Genomic DNA, 22,261 nt, shown 5'->3' on the forward strand with positions numbered 1-22,261 from the left:
TGTATCAAAATAAAAGTCTTCTGCACAATATAAGAAACAGTCAACAAAACTAAAAGGCAGCCTGTTTAATGGGAGAAGATATTTGCAAATGACATATCCATTAAAAGTTTAGTATCCAGAATATATAAAGAACTTGTACAACTCAACACCCAGAAAATAATCTAATTACAAAATGGGCAGAAGACATGAACATATGTTTCTCCAAAGATGACCAACAGATACATGAAAAGATATTCATCATCCCTTACCATCAGGGAAATGCAAATCAAAACTGCAATGAGATATCACCTCATACCTGTCAGATGGCTAAAATCAATGACACAAGAAACAACATGTTGAGGAGGATGTGGAGAAAAAGGAACCCTCAACCCATTGTTGGTGGGAAAGCAAACTGGTGAGTTAGTAGAAAATAGTATGGAGGTTATTAAAAAATTTAAAATAGAACTACCCTACAATCCAACAAACACACTACTTGATATTTACCCACAGAATAGAAAAACACTAATTCAAATGGATACATGTACCCCTATGTTTATAGCAGCATTATTTACAGTAGCCAAGATATGGAAGCAGCCCAAGTGTCCACTGATTGATGAATGGATAAAAATGTACACACACACACACACACACACACACAAGTATTATTCAGCCATAAAAAAAGAATGAAATCTTGCCATTTGCAACATGGATGGAGCTAGAAGGTATAACGCTAAGCAAAATAAATCAGAGACAGATACCATCTGTGGAATACCATTTGATTTTACTCATGTGGAATTTAAGAAAAAAAACAAATGAGCAAGGGGAGAAAAAAAGAGAGACAAATTGAGAAACAGACTCATAACTATAGAGAACAAACTAATGGTTACCAGAGGGGAGTGGGCAGGGGGGGATGGGTTAAATAGGTGATGGGGATTTAGTAGTGCACTTGTGGTAGGCACTGGGTGATGAATGTAATTGTTGAATCACTATATTATACACCTGAAACTAATATAATCTTGTATGTTAACTAAAAATAAAAACTTTTTTAAACGTTATTTTTAAACATCAAAAACAAACAAAACAAACAAACAAAAAAGGTAAAGCAGTCAACCAGACTGAAATGAACTATATGTTGGAACTTTCAGGCAGAAACATTTAAACAACTGTGATTAATATATAAAGGATCTAGGAGCACCTGGGTGGTTCAGTTGGTGGAGCATGGGACTCTTGATCTTGGGGCTGTGAGTTCAAGCCCCAATTTAGAGATCACTTTTTTTAAAATATGTAAAGGATTTAGTGGAAAAGATGAACAGCATTCATGAACTGTTGGGATATTTTAGCAGAGAGATGAAAACTAAAAAAGAGTCAAATGGAAATCTTGGAGATAAACGTGATATCAAAGATGAAGAATTTTTTCAATAGGTTTATGTGCAGATGTGACAAAGAATCAGTAAACATAAAGATCAATTAATAGGAATTTTCCAAAGTAAAACACAGCAGAGAAAACGGTGAAGCATCCAGGAACTGTGTGTGGTCTAACATACATGTAATTCGGTCCAAGAAGAAGAGAGAGAAAAATGAGACCAAAAATATTTGAAGATTATGGTCAAGAATTTTACGAAATTAATGAAGGTGCTCAGAAACTCTCAAACTGAATAAATAAAACCCAGATCATCCTGCACTGTATTCAGGCAGGGAGGAAAGGGCGCAGCTCTCAACTCAGTCTTATCCCTTGTCTCTGGAACACCATGGAGGAGCTCTCCCCAGATATCGCTGATATCACTACACTGTGAATTTAAGACTCTGGCCCAGTGTAAATACAGTGATTTTCCCTTAGCGCCAGCGTCACAGCCAAGGGAGACTAACTGGGATTACCTAAGTAAGACATGAGACTGCATTTCTCAGTGGGTCAGTGTAAATGAGAAACATTACTGCTGTCAGATATTCAGTTGTGGGGAAGAAGGTTTTTCATCAGTTTTCACTGTGTTTATAACATAGGAAAAGCTTTGTAAAATAGGGAAGTAAAGAAGCCCCTTCAATCTGGTGTTCCCCTCAGGTTTCTTTTTCCTCATAATGTATATTCTGTCATCATGAAACATAAACAGTACAGGCATTTTGTTGGTCTCATCACAACAGTTGCCTAGCAACTGTTAATTTATTCCACAAATATTTAAGTGATTTCTATATTTCAGACACTTTTCTAGACATTTGGGTAGATAGCTGTAAGGTCCCTGCTTTCATGGAGTTTACATTCTAGTCGGGGACATGGATAGCAAAACACACCAACAAATGAGAGTATTAGAAAGTAGTACTTGGGGGCCACCTGGCTGGCTCATTCGGTAGAGCAAGTGAGTTTTGATCTCAGGGTCGTGGGTTCAAGCCCCATGTTGAGTGTAAGGGTTACTTAAATAAATAATAGGGGCCCCTGGGTGGCTCAGTCGGCTAAGCGTCTGCCTTCGGCTTAGGTCATGATCCCAGGGTCCTGGGATTGAGCCCTGCATCAGGTTCCCTGCTCAGTGGGAAGCCTGCTCCTCTCTCTCTCACTCTGCTACTCCTACCACTCATGTACTCCTCTCTCTCTGTCTCTCTCTCTTGCTCTCCGATAAATAAAATCTTCTTTAAAATAAATATATATATAAATATATAATATATAATATTTATATGATATTATACATTATCTGAAATATATTTTCAAAATAAATAATAAAAGGAGGATTACCTAGTATGAGAAGATAAAATGGGCCAGTTAGAGAGGGAGTGACTAGGGAGGATAGTCAGGGCAGTCTTCCCTGAGTTGGATTAATATTAATATCCCAGGGAAGATACTTAGAGAAATGCTGGGCCCTACAGGAAACAAAGACAATAACATACCATCAGAAATATCATTTGTAAATTAGGACTTGTTCTTTCCTCCCTTTCTTCTGGGTCATCTCAGTGCCAATCCCAAGGTGCTCTTTTATAAGGCACCAGATCAAAGAAAGAGTGAAAAGACAGATCTGATCACTCTTACCCACTTCGGAGATCTGCCTCTTCCCATGTCACTAACCGTGACAGGACCTGCCACCTTCAAAAAAGACTCATGACTGTAATAGTCATAGTAAGATAAGCATTTATCATAATTCATTTAGCAGGTATTTTATTGAGTATTTCCTGTAGCCAGGCACTGCTAGTGGTAACACAGCAGTGAGCAAGACAGACAGAAACCCTTGTCCTCAAGGAAGGCAGGGACCCTGATTTTGTTTTGGGTATTTGGGACACAGTAAGGTCTGGTTCTAGAAGAGATGTCTTGTCCCCTCCCCTCCCCACTACCATCACCACCCTTTTGTTTTCTTCTCTTTCCAAAGGTTGAATCTACTTAGCTTCCTGATTATAAAAAGGAGAATAGAGTCTAGGTAGCTCAAATGTAGCAAATTTGACTCTGATTTTGTGGAATCCTAACACTTCATGTAGCTATCCAGAGTTGAGGTCAGTGGAGAGGCTTTTTCTGAAGAATCAGGAGAATGACACTTCCGTTGGAATTTGGTCATGTTCTGCTTAAAAATTTATTCTCAAATCTTCTCCAAACCCAGATTCAGAAACCTCTGGAGTTTATTTCCAATGTAATTTTATTGGAAATGATAGAAACGGTAGAGCACTTTCTCACTAATCTCTCCTCCCCATCAAGGCCTCTATGACAGGGCATATTGCTTTAAGCACTGGTGCCGAATGGTCAGAGAAAGCACCTCAGAGCAGTACATTAAAATTTTCACAGTCTGGAAATAAATCAGGCCACATGTGTATTTGCTCAGCTCTACCAACACAGATGCAATGCGTGCTTTTTGCTTTGTTAAGGCAATGATGTCATTTTAGCTATGTGAAAAATGACTTAAAATGTGGTTTGGTTTTAGTTGAGCTGTCAATTTTTATTTTGTGTAGCTTTAAATATGTGGGTTTCACACGTCAGCATGCACCAGCAGTTATTGGTAAGTATCCCATTTGTTACTAACATTTTTCAAGACTTAGAGGAGAATAGAAACTAAACATTTGTTATTTAGCATTAATTTATGATCATTGTAATTACACTCTTGATAACTTGAACATGAGGGAAAAATTTTTTTTGAGAATGATGAAAGGATTTTTAAATATGATTTTAATAAGGTGGTTCCCCATGGCTGGGATCTGTTTGGAGAGTACATTAATGTTTCTTGTGTTTCTTTAGTTTGGGTTTCAGTTCAGCAAACATTTGTTGAGTATATGCCAAACTTTGTATTTTGTAAGGAGCAAAATTGAAAGATTTGCCCTTGCGTCAGGGGTTAGAATTTCAAAACCAGGCTGGGCATCCCAGTACATGCTTTTGTACACGTGCACACAGCCCGGATCTTTGAGAGGGTGAGTTTCAGTTAACTGGGTCTGTTAGCTTGGGCAAGAGAGACAGTTGGCTTAGGTTATTTCTAATAGCTTTTAGCTTTTTCTCACTTTTTGGAATGCTTTCATCACTTGAAAAAAGCCTTGCCACTATGAACTAAATTGTGTGAAGTCAAATATTCATCTTTCTGGAATTCTCCTCCCCTCCTCTTTTATTTTTATTTAGGAGCAGTGATGGAAAAGAATTCCAGAAATAGAGTGGCATGGATGTCAAGGTGCAACTACAATCATAAAGTAAGGTAGAGAACAGGAGCAAATAATCAAATAGGTCTGCCTCCCCTAAAGGGAATTAGTTCTTTTCTCCAAACACTGCTCCCCTGGCCGTTAGAACCATGGTAATCATCAGTCCGAAGCCATCCCTGCCCTACTTCAGCTAGAAAGTATTAGTACCAACGCAAAGTGGCTTTGGGATTTGGTTTTTGTCTCTGAATGATCCGGATAAATTGAGGGATCTCTCCCCTTTACTTTTTTTGTGGGTGGAGAAAAAGCTAAGGTTCTGTTATAGCAGTTTATTCTGCAAACATGTGAGGCCTCTGTACTCATCACAGTTCTAGACGCAGGATTAGAAATAAAACATGGATCCCACGTTGATGTACAGTGTGAAGTTCTCCCTGGGAAACATGGCGTACAGACACAAAATCAGTAGAGGACATAAAAAGTGATGTATAATGAAGTGCCACGTAGCACATCTGTAGTACATTCTGTCGGCAAATAGTTATAATACCTATCGTGAGTCAGATACTGCTGATATACCAGGATACTGACATTTTTAGAAAAAGATTTCATACGGTTTCTGTGTTTAGAGAGAAGGAATATTCTGTAAGTTATTTAAACATAAACTGAAATTCTTCCTGTTCTCCATGTCCTTTTGCTAAATATTTGCTAATATCTTTTTAATTGTGACCTAGTTTAGCCAGAAAAATAGAAGTCATTTATTATGAGAAAAACTGTATGAAAAGTACTGCCCAAACTGCTGCTTCTGTCACAAATGTAATGCCGAATCCAAAGCCTACTTGCTTTGGGCATTGAGAAGCCATTGTGGCAGACTTGACTGTGCAGTGAGCAGTTTTGTGACCTTTAGCAAATCACCTGATCTTTTTGTGCTGAAGTTTTTCTCGATTGTCCAAAACATAATTCTCCAAAGGACTCAAGTCAAATGCTGCCTCCTCTGAGAAACTTTTTCTGATCTCTCGTCTTCTTTCTGGCTCATCGCTCTCTTCTCACTTCACTACCTAGCTGTCTTGAAGGACACTTTCTGACACCTAAACTCCCTCAATATTTGGGGTTACATCTCTTTTCTGTGACCTTATATCTTTTTTATATCTAACTACACTGTTTTCAACATATCTAGATGCCACTCAACACATGCCTGTCAATTTAGAGGATTTTTTGTGTTTCATTTCTTGTGTTAATAGATGTTAAAATTGTACTAGATAAAAGAAGTTATTTAAAATACCAGGCTTTTCAAGTGCTATGTTACATCGTAATTTCATTCAGATACTTGCACCAATGGTGACAGTCCCAGGTGAAAAGGATTAGTAATTGGTAAATAGTTTCTTATGCAGTAGTAAATATAAAACTTGGGTTGTTTTTGTTTTTTTTTTTTAACTGTTTGAAAAATGTTACCACATTTGTTGACAGTAGGTATTGTATGTGTTCTACACAAAACTTTTATTTTATGGCGTGGGTTTATTTTTGTTTGAAATTGGAAGGTGTGTTAGAATTTGAATGCTTTAAAAGGTTAATAATGTCAACATTAGATTTCCCAGCATGGGCTTGCATGAAACATTTGAGATATAATAAGTCAGCCCTAACTCAAACAAATTACAACATCTTTTTAATGTTACTGTTTTTATTCTATAATAAGTGAATTTGATACAGTAAAATAAACAACCAGGTTATCTGGAAAGCTCAGTTACTTGAACTTTGAGTACTTTTATCAAAAGGAGACAAATGAGGGGGCGCCTGGGTGGCTCAGTGGGTTAAAGCCATTGCCTTCGGCTCGGATCATGATCCCAGGGTCCTGGGATTGAGCCCTGCATCGGGCTCTCTGCTCAGCGGGGAGCCTGCTTCCTCCTCCCTCTTTCTCTGCCTGCCTCTCTGCCTACTTGTGATCTCTGTCTGTTAAATAAATAAAATCTTCAAAAAAAAAAAAAAAAAGGAGACAAATGAGAATATTTTGTTGCAAGCCACACCAGAAATTTACTTATTTAAAAACATTTCGGGGGTGCCTGGGTGGCTCAGTCAATTAAGCGTCTGACTCTTAATTTTGGCCTAGGTCATGATCTCAGGGTTATGGGATTGAGCCCCACATCAGGCTCCATGCTGAGCATGCCTGCTGAAGATTCTCTCTCTCTCTCTGCCCCTCCCCACCACCATGCACCCTCTCTTTCAAAAATAAATAAAAATTAAAAAAATAAGAAGCATTTTGTCTCATGGCATGGAACTTATGAGACCATTTCTTTTTCTGGAATTATAATTACTGGTGTCCTTAACAATTTCTAAATCCAGTTTTCAAGGACTCAGTCACCTATATGACTGAGTTTGGTAGGCAGAAAAGTGTTCAGTCCCAAAGGTTGAATGAGACGGCATCTAGGGTTTTTGGTAGTTATTCAAGTACTTTTACATGAAAAGTAGTTTTAAATGATATTCTTCTTGAAAACTGAAATGTCTGTCAAAGAAAGTTCTGACATCTTTTTATAACATATTAAATAATTCTTGACTTAAACACCGATTTTATGAAAAACTGCTAGTGTTTGACAGAAATTACTGCTGCGAAGCATAAGAAAGTATGTTTTGCGTTCTCCGAGGGAAAGTACTTATTAGCACTGTGAGGAAGAAATTTCTGGAACATATGTAATTAAGAGATAGCTTTTATGTTCTATTCGACTTAGTTGCTTTTTTGCTTATAATGAGAGAACACTGCTGGAGCTTTGTAATAGCCCTCCCAGCTAATGACCAAAGTCATTTTATTAGCACTTCTGTGGGTATAGATAATACTATTGTGTGCTTCCAACTTTGTTTGGTATCTTTTTAAAAATTTTGCTTCCAAAAGTTGAATGTTCTTTTGGACAAGTTAGAGAGTGACTCTGCAGAATCATCAATTACCAAAATTTGCTGTTAACCTGATTGGAATCCTTTCCTGATGAGTGCCCACCAGAATTGTTCTTGACAGGGTCACTGGTGAATGCCATAATGCTAGGTCCAATGTTAAATCATCTTCCTTGACATTGGCCTTGGACACTCCAGTCTTTCTCTCCCTTCTTCCTTCCCCAGGCTTCTTGGTTCTGTTTACTGACAACCAGCTCATTCTGCTTTGCTAGTTCCTCCTTTGCAAACTTCTAAGGGTTCAGTAACTGAGCCAGTTGTCTATACTAACTCCTTAGATGGTTTGATCTCTTTCATAGCTTTACAATCTCCACTTTGACATCTAATGGGTGTTTCAAACTTAACAAATCCAAAACCAAATTCCTTATCCCCACACCGCCTCCAGTTCTTTACACCAGAAACCAGCCTATCATCTAATCCTATTAAGGTCTACCTTTGAAATATATCCAACCACTTCCATAACTACCAACCACCATGATTTCTAAGTTACTACTTTTTAGAAAGCCTCTGAGTTTTTACTTAAGGAACTTTAGCCAACTATAACTACTAATTCTTTTAAATTTTCCTGAAGCAAATACATGCTTCCACTTTTGTCTTCCTCCATTCTGTTCACCATATAGGTCCTGCCACTTCTCTGTTCAAACCATCCCCTCTTCCTGTCTCACTCAGAATAAAGGGAATACCTTCATGGCCTCTGGCAGCTTCACTAACTTATATCCCTAGTGTCTTGAATGGTGCTTAATTCATGGTAGGCAGTCATAAATATGTGACTAAATGAATTATTTGTAAACGTGAAATATGATTTGGGATTTAAAAAATAAAGGTTAAACTTCATCAAGTAGCTTAATTATCTCAATGTAGATTAAAATATTCCTTGGATTAAAATTGGATTTTTTAATTGGATGAAAATACATTGGATTAAAATATTCCTTTAATATTGAAATTTCTATTTAGCATCCACTAAAAGAATTATTTTTTATTTCCCAAATTGACTTAATTTGAAATAAACTTATCAAGACCAAGAAGGTGCTCAAAAATTTATTTCAAAGCCTCTCAAGAATTTTTTCTTTAAGAGACTTCAACTCACTGCTGTGATTTTCTTTAAAAAAAAAAAAAAAAAGGCTTTGGGGCACCTGGGTGGCTCAGTGGTTAAAGCCTCTGCCTTCGGCTCAGGTCATGATCTCAGGGTCCTGGGATGGAGTCCCGCATCGGGCTCTCTGCTCAGCAGGGAGCCTGCCTCCTCCTCCCGTCTCTCTCTGCCTGCCTCTCTGCCTACTTGTGATCTGTCTGTCAAATAAATAAATAAATAAAGGCTTAAAGTAAGTATCTATTGTGTGGTTTTTTTCTTACTCTGAAATACATTATGTAGGTGTTTTGGTAAAATTGTAGTTAAAGTTTCCTTTCAAAGGCAGCTCTTCTCTATTACAAACCAACTAATTGATTCAACTCACTTATGCATCAACATGAATATTAACATTTTGGCCAAAGTGAGCTGGAAGTAGCAAATAACTTAAATCCTTGCCTTTAGTGTACTGCCTTGATGACTTTCTAGTTCACAGGTATATATTTCTTAATTTTCTTTTTTTTTTTTTAAGATTTTATTTATTTGACAGAGAGAGACACAGGGAGAGAGGGAACGCAAGTAGGGGGCGTGGGAGAGAGAGAAGCAGGCTTCCCACTGAGCAGGGAACCTGGTGCGGGCTCAATCCCAGGACCCTGGGATCATGACCTGAGCTGAAGGCAGATGCTTAACGACTGAGCCACCCAGGTGCCCCTCTTAATTTTCTAACTAGAAATTATCCAGTGATATTTTTTAGCTTTAGCAGATCCAGAAACTGTAGTTAGAGCTACCTTTAATCAAGTGTGATTCTTTTGTTCCTTTCAGTGTACCATTATTATTAACTGAACCAAACCAGTCAAAGTACTGGAGTGCCCCGCCAGCATATTGGTATTTGATTCATTGTTGAGTAAGTAAACAAGCTAACATAGAACCATATCACATTATAATCACTACACATAGAAATTTAAATTTCCTTGAGTAGCTTAAATATGGTCAGCATTCTCATCTGATTCAAGAAGATGACCCAAACTCATTTTAGTTGATAATTAAGATATACAGTATTTTTAGTCAACAGGCCATATAAATGACTAAATTGCTTTCAAGTCTCCAGTCTTTAGTTGGAATCTCTCTGTTCCTGCTGATTATTTCATAATCAAATAAGATTGTTTTCACAGAGTTGCGATTTTCACTGGAGTATTCAGTGTTCTAAAGCTCGGGTTTTTGTCTTCTTGGGCTTACGTCATTGGGAAGACGTCATTGTGTATCATTTGTATGTAAACTGGGTTGTTTTGTTGGTGTTGTTTTAAGCTCTCAGAGACAATGCTCCTGTGATCTCGTTCTCCCCTTTCTTCTTGTAATGTCTTCTCAGGTGCTTTGTACTAAGTGAATTCCTAATAGCCGTTGCTGAGCAACTTCTGTGTCAAGGCTGTAAAGAAGTTATGTAGTTTGGTACCTTTTTTGGAAGTAATATCTCTTTGTGTATGATTGTGTGTTGTTAGTATAAGTGTTTATCAGTGTCCTTCCCCGTCCTCCACTCTATTCTTCGTATTGCTATTGTGTCTTTGCTTTTGTAATGTTTATGTTTTCCTGGTTCTTTAAATATTAGCATTGTTGGCATAAGATTGTTGGTCTCATTATATCACTTATGCTGCCTGTTCTGATCAGAATTTTGATAATTTTAAAAGTTCTCCTTTTTGTATTTCTTGTTTTAAGGCTTTGCTCACACTGTTTATCCAACCATTTTTCTGTGTACTCTACAAACCCTTATCCTAGCTTTGTTCACTTTGATCTTGATTATCCACATCATCACTAGGCTCTGTTCTACAACCAAGTCAGGGTTCAGACTGTGTAATAGGAGCTACAGGGTGCAGCACGGATGTGAATTTGGGTGGACACGGTAGCACAAATTGCGTACAGCCACATCACGTGATAATGTGATGTATGAAGAAAATACAAATTTTCTTCAGTAATTTGAATGTAATTTTTTCTGAATAAAAACTGCTGAAATGTAGTAACAGGCTTTCCATGTTTTATCATGTCAATTAGACAGATAATTGCTTTAGACTATATTTTCTGAAAATGTGTTTTTAGTGTTGACTGTTTGAGATGAATATCTAACTGACAAATTTTTATTGCTGAATAAGATAAAATTTTGATGATGTTAGTGGGTTTTGGGCTTCATTTCAGTAGTCCTCTCTTTTTGTTCTAAATTACTCCTGAACTAATTCTCTTAAGACTCACAAGTTTTACCTTCACACAGGTAATATGGAGAGGTCCAGTCTGAGATTTCATCAACCAGTTAGGTTAAAACAGGTGTTAGAACTTGAAAGCTGGGTAATTAAGTTGGGCTGACTCTTCAGACAGTGCACATGCCCTGATCACTGCCAATGTGCATAAGAGAGATTGATGAGATAGAAGAAAGAAGTGAGTAGTACAGATTGAAGAAGGGAGAGCAAGGAAGTAGAGTCCAGTCAGGAGTTCATTACAAACCATAAGAGAGGTTGAGAGTGTCTAGACTCAAGGAGATTTTATTTTTAATTTTCAATATCCTTAAAAGATAAAATGTGATTATATATGGAGACCAAAGAGAGAAGAGTCAAAGGTATGGGCCCTCATACATTGCTGATGGGAATGTGTAATCATATAGCCACTGTGGAAAAGAGTTTGGCAGTTTCTTATTAACTTAAACATAGAATTACTGTATGATCCAGAAATTCCATTCCTGAGTATATACTTTTAAAAAAAAGATGTTCAAATAAAATATGTACATGAATTTTTAAAGCATCACCATTCACAAGAGTCGTAAGGTAGAAAAGCCCAAATGACCATCAACTGATGAATGGGTCAACAATGTGGTCCATCCAAACAATGGAATATTATTCAGCAATGAAAAGGAATGAATTTCTGATAGATTCTACAATATGGATGAACCTCAAAAACGTGCCAGGTGAAAGAACCAGACACAAAAGGCCACATATGATGGGATCTGAAATATCTGGAATAGGCGAATCCATAGAGATAGGAAGAAGTTTGTCACTGCCAGGGACTGGGGAGAGTGAGGAACAGGTAGTATCTGCTTATCAGGTACAGGTATTCCCTTAGGGATGGTGTATTGGGGACTAGACAGTGGTGATGGTTGCACAACACTGTGAATATACTAAATACCACTGAATTACACATTTTAGAATTGTTCAAGTGGCAAATTTTATTTTGTGTATATTTGATAATGATACTAAAAAAATTAAAAGACAATAACACTAAGGCTTGAATCACAGACTTAAATTCTTTCAGGTCCGTGGGAGGTGCAGTAAACAGGAAAAAAAAAATGGTAAGAGGAGAAATGTGGTGAATCGGATATTCAAAACCAAATGTTTTTGAAACCTCTGGGTGGGCCAAATAAAATGATTGTGGCCTGTGGTTTTCAACCTCTGCTACAGATGGAGCAAAAATGGTGGGTGATGTCAAGAACTGTAGCTGTTGGTAGAGCTGGACTCAGAGTTTCACAAGAGTAGAAGATAAATCTAAGTTGCTTACCCATATCTTCACCATTTTAGCACAATTCCTCACTGACACATACAGATGCTTAGCAGATATGTGTTGGATGAAACATAAAAGTAAATAAAGGCTGGACCCTGAGTTTATATCCTTTTTCTTAGTTCTGTCTCTTATCTCATCCCCGTAACTAATCAGTTTGCAAATTTTCACAGTTTGTATTTTTACTCTCTCTCTGAAACTTTTTTTTCCCCTGTATCTTACGTCCTTTGCTCACTGCCAGCTCAGGTTTGTGACCTTTCTTGCCTAAGATTATTACAGTAAATTCCTAAAGGTCTCTTTTCCTCTAAGCTTGCCCTCATCTATTTTCTTCACCAAATTACAAAACACCCTGTCTTGCTTAAAATCTGTTAGTGCTTTCACATAAAGTCTGAATGTGATGGGAAAAACAGCCATAATACGGCCCCTTCCTCATGTGCTGCTCCCCTGCTCAGGCCTTTGTCCCTCCAGTCTTTCTGAACCGCCCGCAGTTGCTGCAGCACACCAGGCATGTTCACTGTGCTCTTCTTCCTACTCAGACTGCCCTCAGTCTTCAGTGGTCAGCCCAACCTTTAAGACTTTGATTCCTCGGGGCACCTGGGTGGCTCAATGGGTTAAGCCACTGCCTTCGGCTCAGGTCATGATCTCAGGGTCCTGGGATTGAGCCCCACATCAGGCTCTCTGCTCAGCGGGGAGCCTGCTTCCCCCTGCCTCTCTGCCTACTTGTGATCTCTCTCTCTTTAAAAAAAAAAAAAAAAAAAAGACTTTGATTCCTCCAAGAAGCTATTCTACCCAACCCAGTCGCAGATACGGCTCCTACTGTTGCCCCTCTCTGTGCCCCCCATCCTCTGAAGTTATCCTACTGCACTTAACTCACTTGTTTGTCATCGTTTTACTTGTCTGATACACCTGTCACACTAACTTCTTGACACTAAGGACCACGACTATGTCCAGCACCTGCTACGTGGCAGGCACACATCAAAGGCAACCCTTATCACTATAGCAAAGAATTAATTTATTATTATAGACTCAATACATGTTGAATTAGAATATTTCAGAGGTACTAAGCAGGATCTAAGTGCTAGATACCAGATAAGAGATACCAATCAGAGTTCAATTGAAAGAAAAATTTTATGGAAGAGATGACATTTGGGATGAGTGGTGACCATGTGCTAGAATTTGAGGTTATCAAGATCCTACCTAGTACTTGCCATCATAATTAGTAGTTAATTATCACTTATAAATAGAGAAATTTTCAAAATGTATTCTGAATTTTAGTTTCTTTTCTTCTGTGATTTAAGATGAAGGAACACCACCTCTAAAACTGTACCTAAAAGTAAACTCGCTTTTACAGTGTCTGTGTCAGTTACTAAGTGAGACTTAGTAATAAATATTAAGAGGTATTACTGTGGCCAAGTTTCATGAAAGCTATTATCTAATTTTAGTAAAAAATTACTAAGTTTCTAAAATTCCTTTTTGCCTTTTAGAAATGGCTTCACAAACCCATTTGAAAATGGAATGTTAATATATAAGAAGCTGGCAGCAGGTTAATACTTAGACTCAGCTTGTATTTGTTAGATCGTTTTAGAGCTCTGTTAATTATAACTTGTAAATGCTAATCAGGCTATATTAAGAGGCTAAATAGAAGGTTACAATCTTGCCCTTCTCCGCATTTCCATACTCTAAAAGACTAAAATAAACACATCTACATTACACTCAGAATAAAAATAAACACTTCAGAGTCACATAATTGAGAAATACATTTTTAAGTAGGAAACACTGATTAAGATTGTAGTTTTAAAAACACAAAGGTTATTTGTACTTTTGTTTCCTTCTAGGACAGATTTTTTTCATTTTAAATTATGTGAGTCCTGAGATGTTTATCTTTACTCCAGACTACTGCATAAATGTTGGTTATATTTTTTTTTTCTTTAACCAGTGCTTAGCTTGCTAAAGTCGTGAGGTATCTCTTGCCATACTTATATGTGGATCTTCAAAATGACAGACTGCAGACTTGTACATTGATAAATCCACACTGAAAAAGAAACATTTTAACTTCATTGTGGATTCTCCCCCACACCACCATCAAATCTTATTTGAAAATATTTTGAGGTGGAAAATGAGTTATTATGTATGAAAATCCTTTGGAGTTGTTTTAAAATGCAAAACATCTTTTTTAAACAATAACTTAATTAAATTTTGGCCTACACTAGCCCCAAACAAAACAAAAAATTCTAATTCCCTAATTGTTTCAGATTAGCCTTTATTAGCATTTAAATGATTTAGAACTATTGTTTAAACCAGGGGTCATCAAACTATGACCCAGACAAACAGCCTGTTTTTGCAAATAAAGTTTGATTGGCTCACAGCCACACCTGTTCATTTAGGTATGGTCTGTGGCTGACTTTGAGACACAGCAACAGAGCTGAGTAGTTGACAGCAGAGACCAGATGGCCCACAAAGCCTGAACTACTTACTGTTGCAACCTTTGAGTAATAGTTTGAGGATCCATATTTTAAGCCATACTGCTTTCTGATGGTTTATTTTAAAAAAAATTTATTTGAGAGAGAGAGTGTGTGTGTGTGAGAAAGACAGAAAGCACAGAGGGAGTGGCAGAGGCAGAGGGAGAAGCAGACTCCCCACTGAGCAGGGAGCACGATGCGGGACTTGATTCCAGGACCCTGAGATCATGACCAGAGCTCAAGGCAGACACTTAACTGACTGAGCCACCCAGCTGCCCCTATCTGATGGTTTATAATTATAATTAAAAAGCAGTTACTTAATGAACCTAAAACTAAAATGCAAAAGATGACTTTTCTCTTTGCAAAAGCTTTTCTGTCTGGAGATGGAGAAACTAAAGCTGTGTAAAATGCTATCTGTGTTAACCATTCCTTCATCTACTCATTGCTTGCTAGCCTTGTCCTTGCTCAATTTTCATAACAGCAAGTGAAATTTCATTCTTTTTTTTCTATAAATTTGAAAATCACTACATAAAGAAGATGCCATTTTGCCTCCTCTCACTCCCCATCCCCAAAGAATTTGAAATAGAAATGATTTTTCTCTATGATGGGTCTTTTCTCACTGCCGACTTTTTTTTTTTAATTTCTTTTCAGTGTAACAGTATTCATTGTTTTTGCACCACACCCAGTGCTCCATGCAATATGTGCCCTTCCCAATACCCACCCCCGCCCCTTCAAAACCCTCAGGTTATTTTTCAGTGTCCATAGTCTCTCATGGTTCTCCTCCCCTTCCAATTTCCCTCAACTCCCTTCTCCTCTCCATTTCCCCTTGTCCTCCATGCTATTTGTTATGCTCCACAAATAAGTGAAATCATATGGTAATTGGCTCTCTCTACTTGACTTATTTCACTCAGCATAATCTCTTCCAGTCCCGTCCATGTAGCTACAAAAGTTGGGTATTCACCCTTTCTGATGGAGGCATAATACTCCATAGTGTATATGGACCACATCTTCCTTATCCATTCGTCCATTGAAGGGCATCTTGGTTCTTTCCACAGTTTGGCGACCGTGGCCATTGCTCTCACTGCCTACTTTTTTTTTTTTAAGATTTTATTTATTTATTTGACAGGCAGAGATCACAAGTAGGCAGAGAGGCAGGCAGAGAGAGAGAGAGAGGAGGAAGCAGGCTCCCTGCTGAGCAGAGAGCCCGATGCGGGGCTCGATCCCAGGACCCTGGGATCATGACCTGAGCCGAAGGCAGAGGCTTAACCCACTGAGCCACCCAGGTGCCCCCCCACTGCCTACTTTTAATATGCAGTATTAAACAGAGGAACTCCCTTTTCTTTCAAGGACTCCGGTTTACTGTCTTTGTTCCTAACTTATACATCTCTTTAAATTACACATAGTATGTTCTTAATTAGTAATTAGTGAGCATAATGGAATTCACTTCCTTGGAGAGGTAACTATAGCCCAAAACTACAGGAAGTGATAGAACAGCTCTCAGAAGTTCACCTTATCTGAAGTAGAAATACATGCTACTTCCACTCACTTCGAATACAGAGTTGTAGACTTTTAGAATGTTAGACCAGAAGATGTTATAGAGTCTTAGACAGCAGTGGTTTTCAAACTTCAGCAAGATACATATAAAGAGATATATAACCCAATTGTTCTACATAAGCAGAAGATTTTGAGATGATTCACAAATGAAGTTATACAAACGACCAAAGAGGACATGAGTGTTCAACATCATTAGTCATCAGAGAAGTATAAATTAAAATCGTAATGAGATGTTACCATATAACCATGGGAATGGTCAAAATTTAAAAGACTAACACCACCAAGTGTTGGCAAGGTTATGGAGCAACTGGCACTCTCCCGTGATATTGTTGGGAATAAAAATTGGTACAACCACTTTGGAAAACTAACTGGCAGAGTTTTTTTTAAAATTAAACATCTACCTACTCTGTGACCCAACAGTTCCATTCTTAGATACTTATTCAAGAGAAGTTAAAACATAGGTCACAAAAGGACCAGTACAATATTTAGTAGTTGTTTTATTCATAATAGCTAAAAACTAGAAAGAGCCCAGGTGCATCAATAGGAGAATGAATAAACATTTGATAAATATATCAAATTTGATATATTTATGTAGTGGAATAGTATTCAGCAGCATAAAGAAATGGATTACTGATAAATACTGACTAAAAAATAGCTTCCACAAAGAAGTACATATGGCAGCTCCATTTATGTGAAATTGTAGAACAGGCAAAACTAGGCTTCAGTGGAAAAAAGGTCAGAATAGTGGTTGCCTTAAGGATGATGGGGTGGGATTGACTATTGTAGGGAATATTGAGGGATTTAGGGATTGAACAAGGAAAAATACATCATTGGGCAGGGTTGCAGGAGAAAGGAAGTCCCTCATGGCATGAGACCATCTTGAGGCTTGTGGTCAAAGGACTACCATCCAGAAGGGGAAGAGGGCAAGGAAACTCCTGAGGTGAGAAGGATTAGAGAGGGTGTCCCTGGAGCTCATAGGTCTACAGGATAGAGTTCAGTAGCACCGTGGGGAATCTCGGGGTTGGAGAACTCTGATGGGCAGCAGTGACTAGGAGTCTTATCATCACTAGGCTCTATCTTATCAAGGCTAGATTGGGAATAGTTATGGGGCATATGCAAAGCAGTCCAGCTACAAATGGCTAAAAATCTGCTCAGTTATTTTTTTTTTAATAATCGGGAGAGTAAAAATATAAGTTTGGGGCCAATATACTTTTTTTTTTAATTTCTTTTCAGCGTAACAGAATTCATTGTTTTTGCACCACACCCAGTGCTCCATGCAATACGTGCCCTCCATAATACCCACCACCTGGCTCCCCCAACCCCCCCCCCCCCGCCCCTTCAGAACCCTCAGGTTGTTTTTCAGAGTCCATAGTCTCTCATGGTTCATCTCCCCTTCCAATATACTTTTGAGCCGATGGTCTCAGCCAGTGATGATGAAATAAACAGCCCAGGGGCCAATACTTAGAGGCCATCTTCAGCTAAAATACACAACTGAGAGGGATAAGGGGAAAAACTTCGGTGTGATGATAATGTTCCTAGCTTGATAAAGTTTAAGACTATGCAGGTAAAGTATTTGTTAAAACTCAATGAATATACACCTAAGATTTCTGCATTTCATTGTACACTCATTTTTTTTAATTATAAGCAAATATTGAACTTCAGTTAATGATGTTCATGCCAAAGTATTTAAGGAGAAATGAACTGCTATATACAGTTTATACTGAAATGCCAAAAATGGAATGGATTATTGAATAGATAGAAGGACAGATAGTTGGATACATATATGATAAAGCGAGTGCAGTGAAATTTTAATGGTAAAATCCAGGTTGGGGTATACATGTGTTTATTGTAAAACGTACAACTTGGTTCTGTGTTTGAAAATTTTCATAATGAGATGTAAAAGACCACAGTGTAAAGAAAGACTGAGGTACCAATTAGGAAACTATGCCATTGCATTAAAAAAGATACAGAGAGCTTTATATTTCTTGGCCAACTAGAAGCTATAATTTTATAGAACTCGATCCTATATTTGATCATTTGACAAAAAATCTGTGGTGATTCATCTGTTACAGGGAAAGTCCTTCTGCCAGCGTGGATACATGTACATTTCTGTCCTCATTTGTGTGCTCCAGTAGGACTCTGCTAATTGATGGCCGAGTAGAACTCAAAAGAGGCCTGCAGAGGCAGGAGCGGCATCTTTTCCTGTTCAATGATCTGTTTGTTGTGGCCAAAATCAAGTAAGTATACTGTAAACCCTCTCCCAGTTTATAAAATTGCATTCCCACTAACAAAGATAACCTTTCTGCTCAGTGCTTACTGTTAAGAATGTCTGGCCTCTGTTACCATAACTAATATCTGAAGTAAGTTTAATAGTTTTGTTTTGTTTTATTTTTGCAAAAAAAAAAAAAAAAGTTTCAGTTGTTTTTTCATTCAATAAGTGCTCATTTAGGTCCCACTCTTGCCATGTTCTGAATACATACAGGGGATACAGTACAGGATGTGATGGGTATTGTCCCTGCTTTTTTGGCCTCTTTATTTTAACATGTGGGAGAAATTACAGATTGTGATTAGTGCTATGAAGAAAATTGGGGACAGGGTGAAATAAAATATAGGATATACGTTAGGTAGCCCTAGTTGAGGGGGAAAAAATCATTGAAGACTGAAAAGCAACCAGCCATTCAGATATTAGGAGGATGAGCATTCTAGGCAGAGGGAAGAGCAGACCCAAAGGTGGTGGGAAAGCTTGGTCTTTTGAAGGAGCTAAAGGAAAGCTTCTGTAACTGGAACATAATGAACAGGAGAGGAATATGAATTGAGGTTGGAGAAATAGACAAGGATCAGGTTACCAGGACCTTGTCAGCTGTGTAATCTATTCCCATGTCACAAATTACCCCAAAACCGCAGTTTATAACTGCAAACATCTCATACGCAAGAACACGTATCCGTACTGAGGAATTTCATGCTGAGGAAGTGGCTTTGCCGTGGTTCTGACTGCTCGTGAGGCTGCAGTCAAGCTGTCGACCGGGTTGTGATCGTCTTACAGCTTGACTGACGCTGGCGAATCCACCTCTCCGCTCACTCATGTGGACGCTGGCAGGCCTCCATTCCTCCCTGGCTGTTGGCCAGACCTTGTGGTTCCTCCCCATGCGGGTGTCTTCCCAGGGCTGCTCATAACATGGGATTGCTTCCTCCGAAGTGGAAGATCCAAGAGTGTGAGATGGAGTGTAGGCAGGCGAGAGAACACCCCAGACAGAAGCCACAGCCCTTCGTAACCTGAATTTTGAGGCGGCGTACCATCATTTCTAACGTATGCTATTGGCCACTCGGACCAGCCTTAGTGCAGCAGGGAAGGCAATATGCAAGGGTGCGAATATCAGGAAGCAGGGATCGCTGGGGGCCATCTTGGAGGCCAAGTACAGCAAAGGCTATGTTAAGGAGTTGGGATTTTATTCAAAGGGATTTTAATTAGGGGAGTACTATAATGCAGTTCATATTTTAAGATCTTGTTTCTGGCTCTGAGAGGTAATGGATTAGAGGGTAGGCAAGAGTAGAGAAGCAAGGAGACTGGGCAGGGGGGTAGAATAGTCCCAGTGAAACACAATGAGGGCTTTATCTGGGGAAGTGGCAGTTCAGTGAAGGAGGCACACATATTTGGAATATACTTGAGAGGTAACCAAAAGAATTTACTTTCCACTCAGTACTAAATGCCTGTGCATTTAACTCTCTGCCTAGAACATGGTGGTTGCTCTTTGTTCCACCCCCCCCCCCACTCTCATGGTTTATCAAACCCAGTAGATGATAAGAGTATTTTAATAAATCCAGTACCATCAACGGGATTTTTAGTCACTAGAGAATAGTAAATACTTTTTTTCTGCTATCTTCACTCTCACACCTAAGTTATACCATGCCATAAATAAGACATGGCCACAGCTAAATTCTAATTTTGCACAACAGTATATTTAGTATGAGTGGGGTGAATAATGGTAAAGACCTCACAGTTATTTGGATCTTATTGTATGTTAGGTATTTTTCTAGAGACTAACCTGCATAGCTGTTCTATCAGGCAGATATTATTTTTCTCTTGTTACAAAAGAAATTGATACTCAGAGAAGTTAAATTACTTCACTAAGATCCCAAAGGTAGTCATTAGTTGAGCCCACATTTGAACATGGGTCCATCTTACTTCAAAATCTACTGTCTCGGGGCGCCTGGGTGGCTCAGTGGGTTAAGCCGCTGCCTTCGGCTCAGGTCATGATCTCAGGGTCCTGGGATCGAGTCCCGCATCGGGTTCTCTGCTCAGCAGGGAACCTGCTTCCCTCTCTCTCTCTCTCTCTCTCTGCCTGCCTCTCCATCTACTTGTGATCTCTCTCTGTCAAATAAATAAATAAATAAAATCTTTAAAAAAAAAAAAACAAAAAACAAAAAACAAAATCTACTGTCTCTTTTACCCCTTTTCCAATGGATTTCACAGAAAATTCCTCCACAGAAAGTTTTTGTTTTCTTTTATAACAGTATAGTCTTATGCGATGAGTAAAAGTTCTTAACTAGTAAGAAACAGTATTTCAGTTCTTTTTTTTAACATTTTTTAAAGATTTGTTTATTTATTTATTTGACAGAGGTCACAAGTAGGCAGAGAGGCAGGCAGAGAGAGAGAGGGAAGCAGGCTCCTCGCTGAGCAGAGAGCCCGATGCGGGGCTCAATCCCAGGAGCCTGGGATCATGACCTGAGCTGAAGGCAGAGACTTTAACCCACTGAGCCACCCAGGCGCCCTTAGTATTTCAGTTCTTTAATAAATACCCAGAAGTGGGATTTCTGGATCATATAATATTTCTGTTCTTAATTTTTTAAAAGATTGTATTTATTCATTTGGAAGAAAGAGACACAGCAAGAGAGGGAACATAAGCATGGGGACTGGGAGAGAGAGAAGCAGGCTTCCTGCTGAGCAGGAAGCCCGATGCAGGTCTTGATCCAGGACACTGGGATCATGACCCGAGCCAAGGCAGACACTCAGTGACGGAGCCACCCAGATGCCCCTCTGTATTTAGTTTTTTGAGAAACTTCCATATTGTTGTCCTAGTGGCTGCCCCATTTTACATTCCCACCAACAGTGTGCAAGGGCTCCAATTCCTCCATGTCCTTACCAATACTGGTTGTCTTTTTGTCTTTTTTGCTCTGTTTGGGGGTTCTTTTTTTAATAACAGCCATTCTGACAGTGTGAGGTGATATCTTAAGTTTTAACAACATTAGTAAGATTGAAATCTTACCAGGTATTCTTTTCCAACCACGATGGAATGAAACTCAAAATCAGGCAAAGCTTTAAACATGTTTTAGGAGAACTAGTCCCCTGTAATGTCTTCCCTGTCACTTCTCACCCTTTGATGGAGGATTGGGTTGTACCCTTGATCATTAATTTGTTGAAATGATGTGAGAGCTTAATCATGTACTTGGTGAACAGATTCACTGCACTAAGTTCAATATTTCTTTGGCTCACCTTCAGGCTCCATTTAGAAACTGCTTTCAGTCTGTAGGTTGATGGCATAGAAATAAATTCAAGTGGGATAACAAATTACCAGCTGTCCCATATTTATTTAGTGAAACTAAGGGGATTTTAGTGAGTGAACTAGTACAAAGGGTTTTCAATTTTTGGCTTTTATTGGCTAAGGTATCTTACTCACTTTGCGCTAAATGTTGACAGTGTTTACCTAAAATTCTGTTGAGTTTATTGTCCTTCTTTTCCATACATCATTAGAATAAGTATTACAACTGAATGGGAACTTTGTGACCAATTTTGATATTCACTAGAAAGCTAAATAAAAGGCTATTTTTCCAATAGAAGTATGGCTTTTCATCTTTCAAGATAATGTTTAAAAACTAAAGTATTTAGAAAGAAGTTAATATTCTATCAGTAACTATAGAGCAACCATTTGTGATTTACTGAAAGGAAAAGACTATTCATTATTAGTAGAATTACCATCAGACACTTGTGGAATACACTACTTCAAACATACTTAGTAAAACATCTCTGTCTTCAAATGCAGGGAAATTTCCCTAGAATCCTGTATATTTCAAAGTTCACTGGGATTCCTTCTAGTATAATGATGGGAACATAGGAAAATAAGGAAATAGATCCTCATCTTAACAAATTTGTAGTAAGGGACTACAT

General features: G+C 38.4%; 1 protein-coding gene across 1 annotated transcript in view; it reads left to right on the plus strand.

Moving 5' to 3' along the window:
* Positions 1 to 22,261, plus strand: part of LOC111153758 (Rho GTPase activating protein 20) — a 120,979-nt gene that overhangs the window by 53,266 nt on the left and 45,452 nt on the right. Inside the window, exon 3 of the mRNA XM_022512976.1 lies at positions 18,171 to 18,335. Within this exon, the coding sequence (XP_022368684.1) occupies positions 18,171 to 18,335 (165 nt within the window). The remainder of the gene's footprint in view (positions 1 to 18,170; positions 18,336 to 22,261) is intronic.

Source organism: Enhydra lutris, unplaced genomic scaffold, assembly GCF_002288905.1.
Source record: "Enhydra lutris kenyoni isolate GAN:26980312 unplaced genomic scaffold, ASM228890v2 scaffoldscaffold34, whole genome shotgun sequence".
NCBI classification, from domain to species: Eukaryota; Metazoa; Chordata; class Mammalia; order Carnivora; family Mustelidae; genus Enhydra; species Enhydra lutris.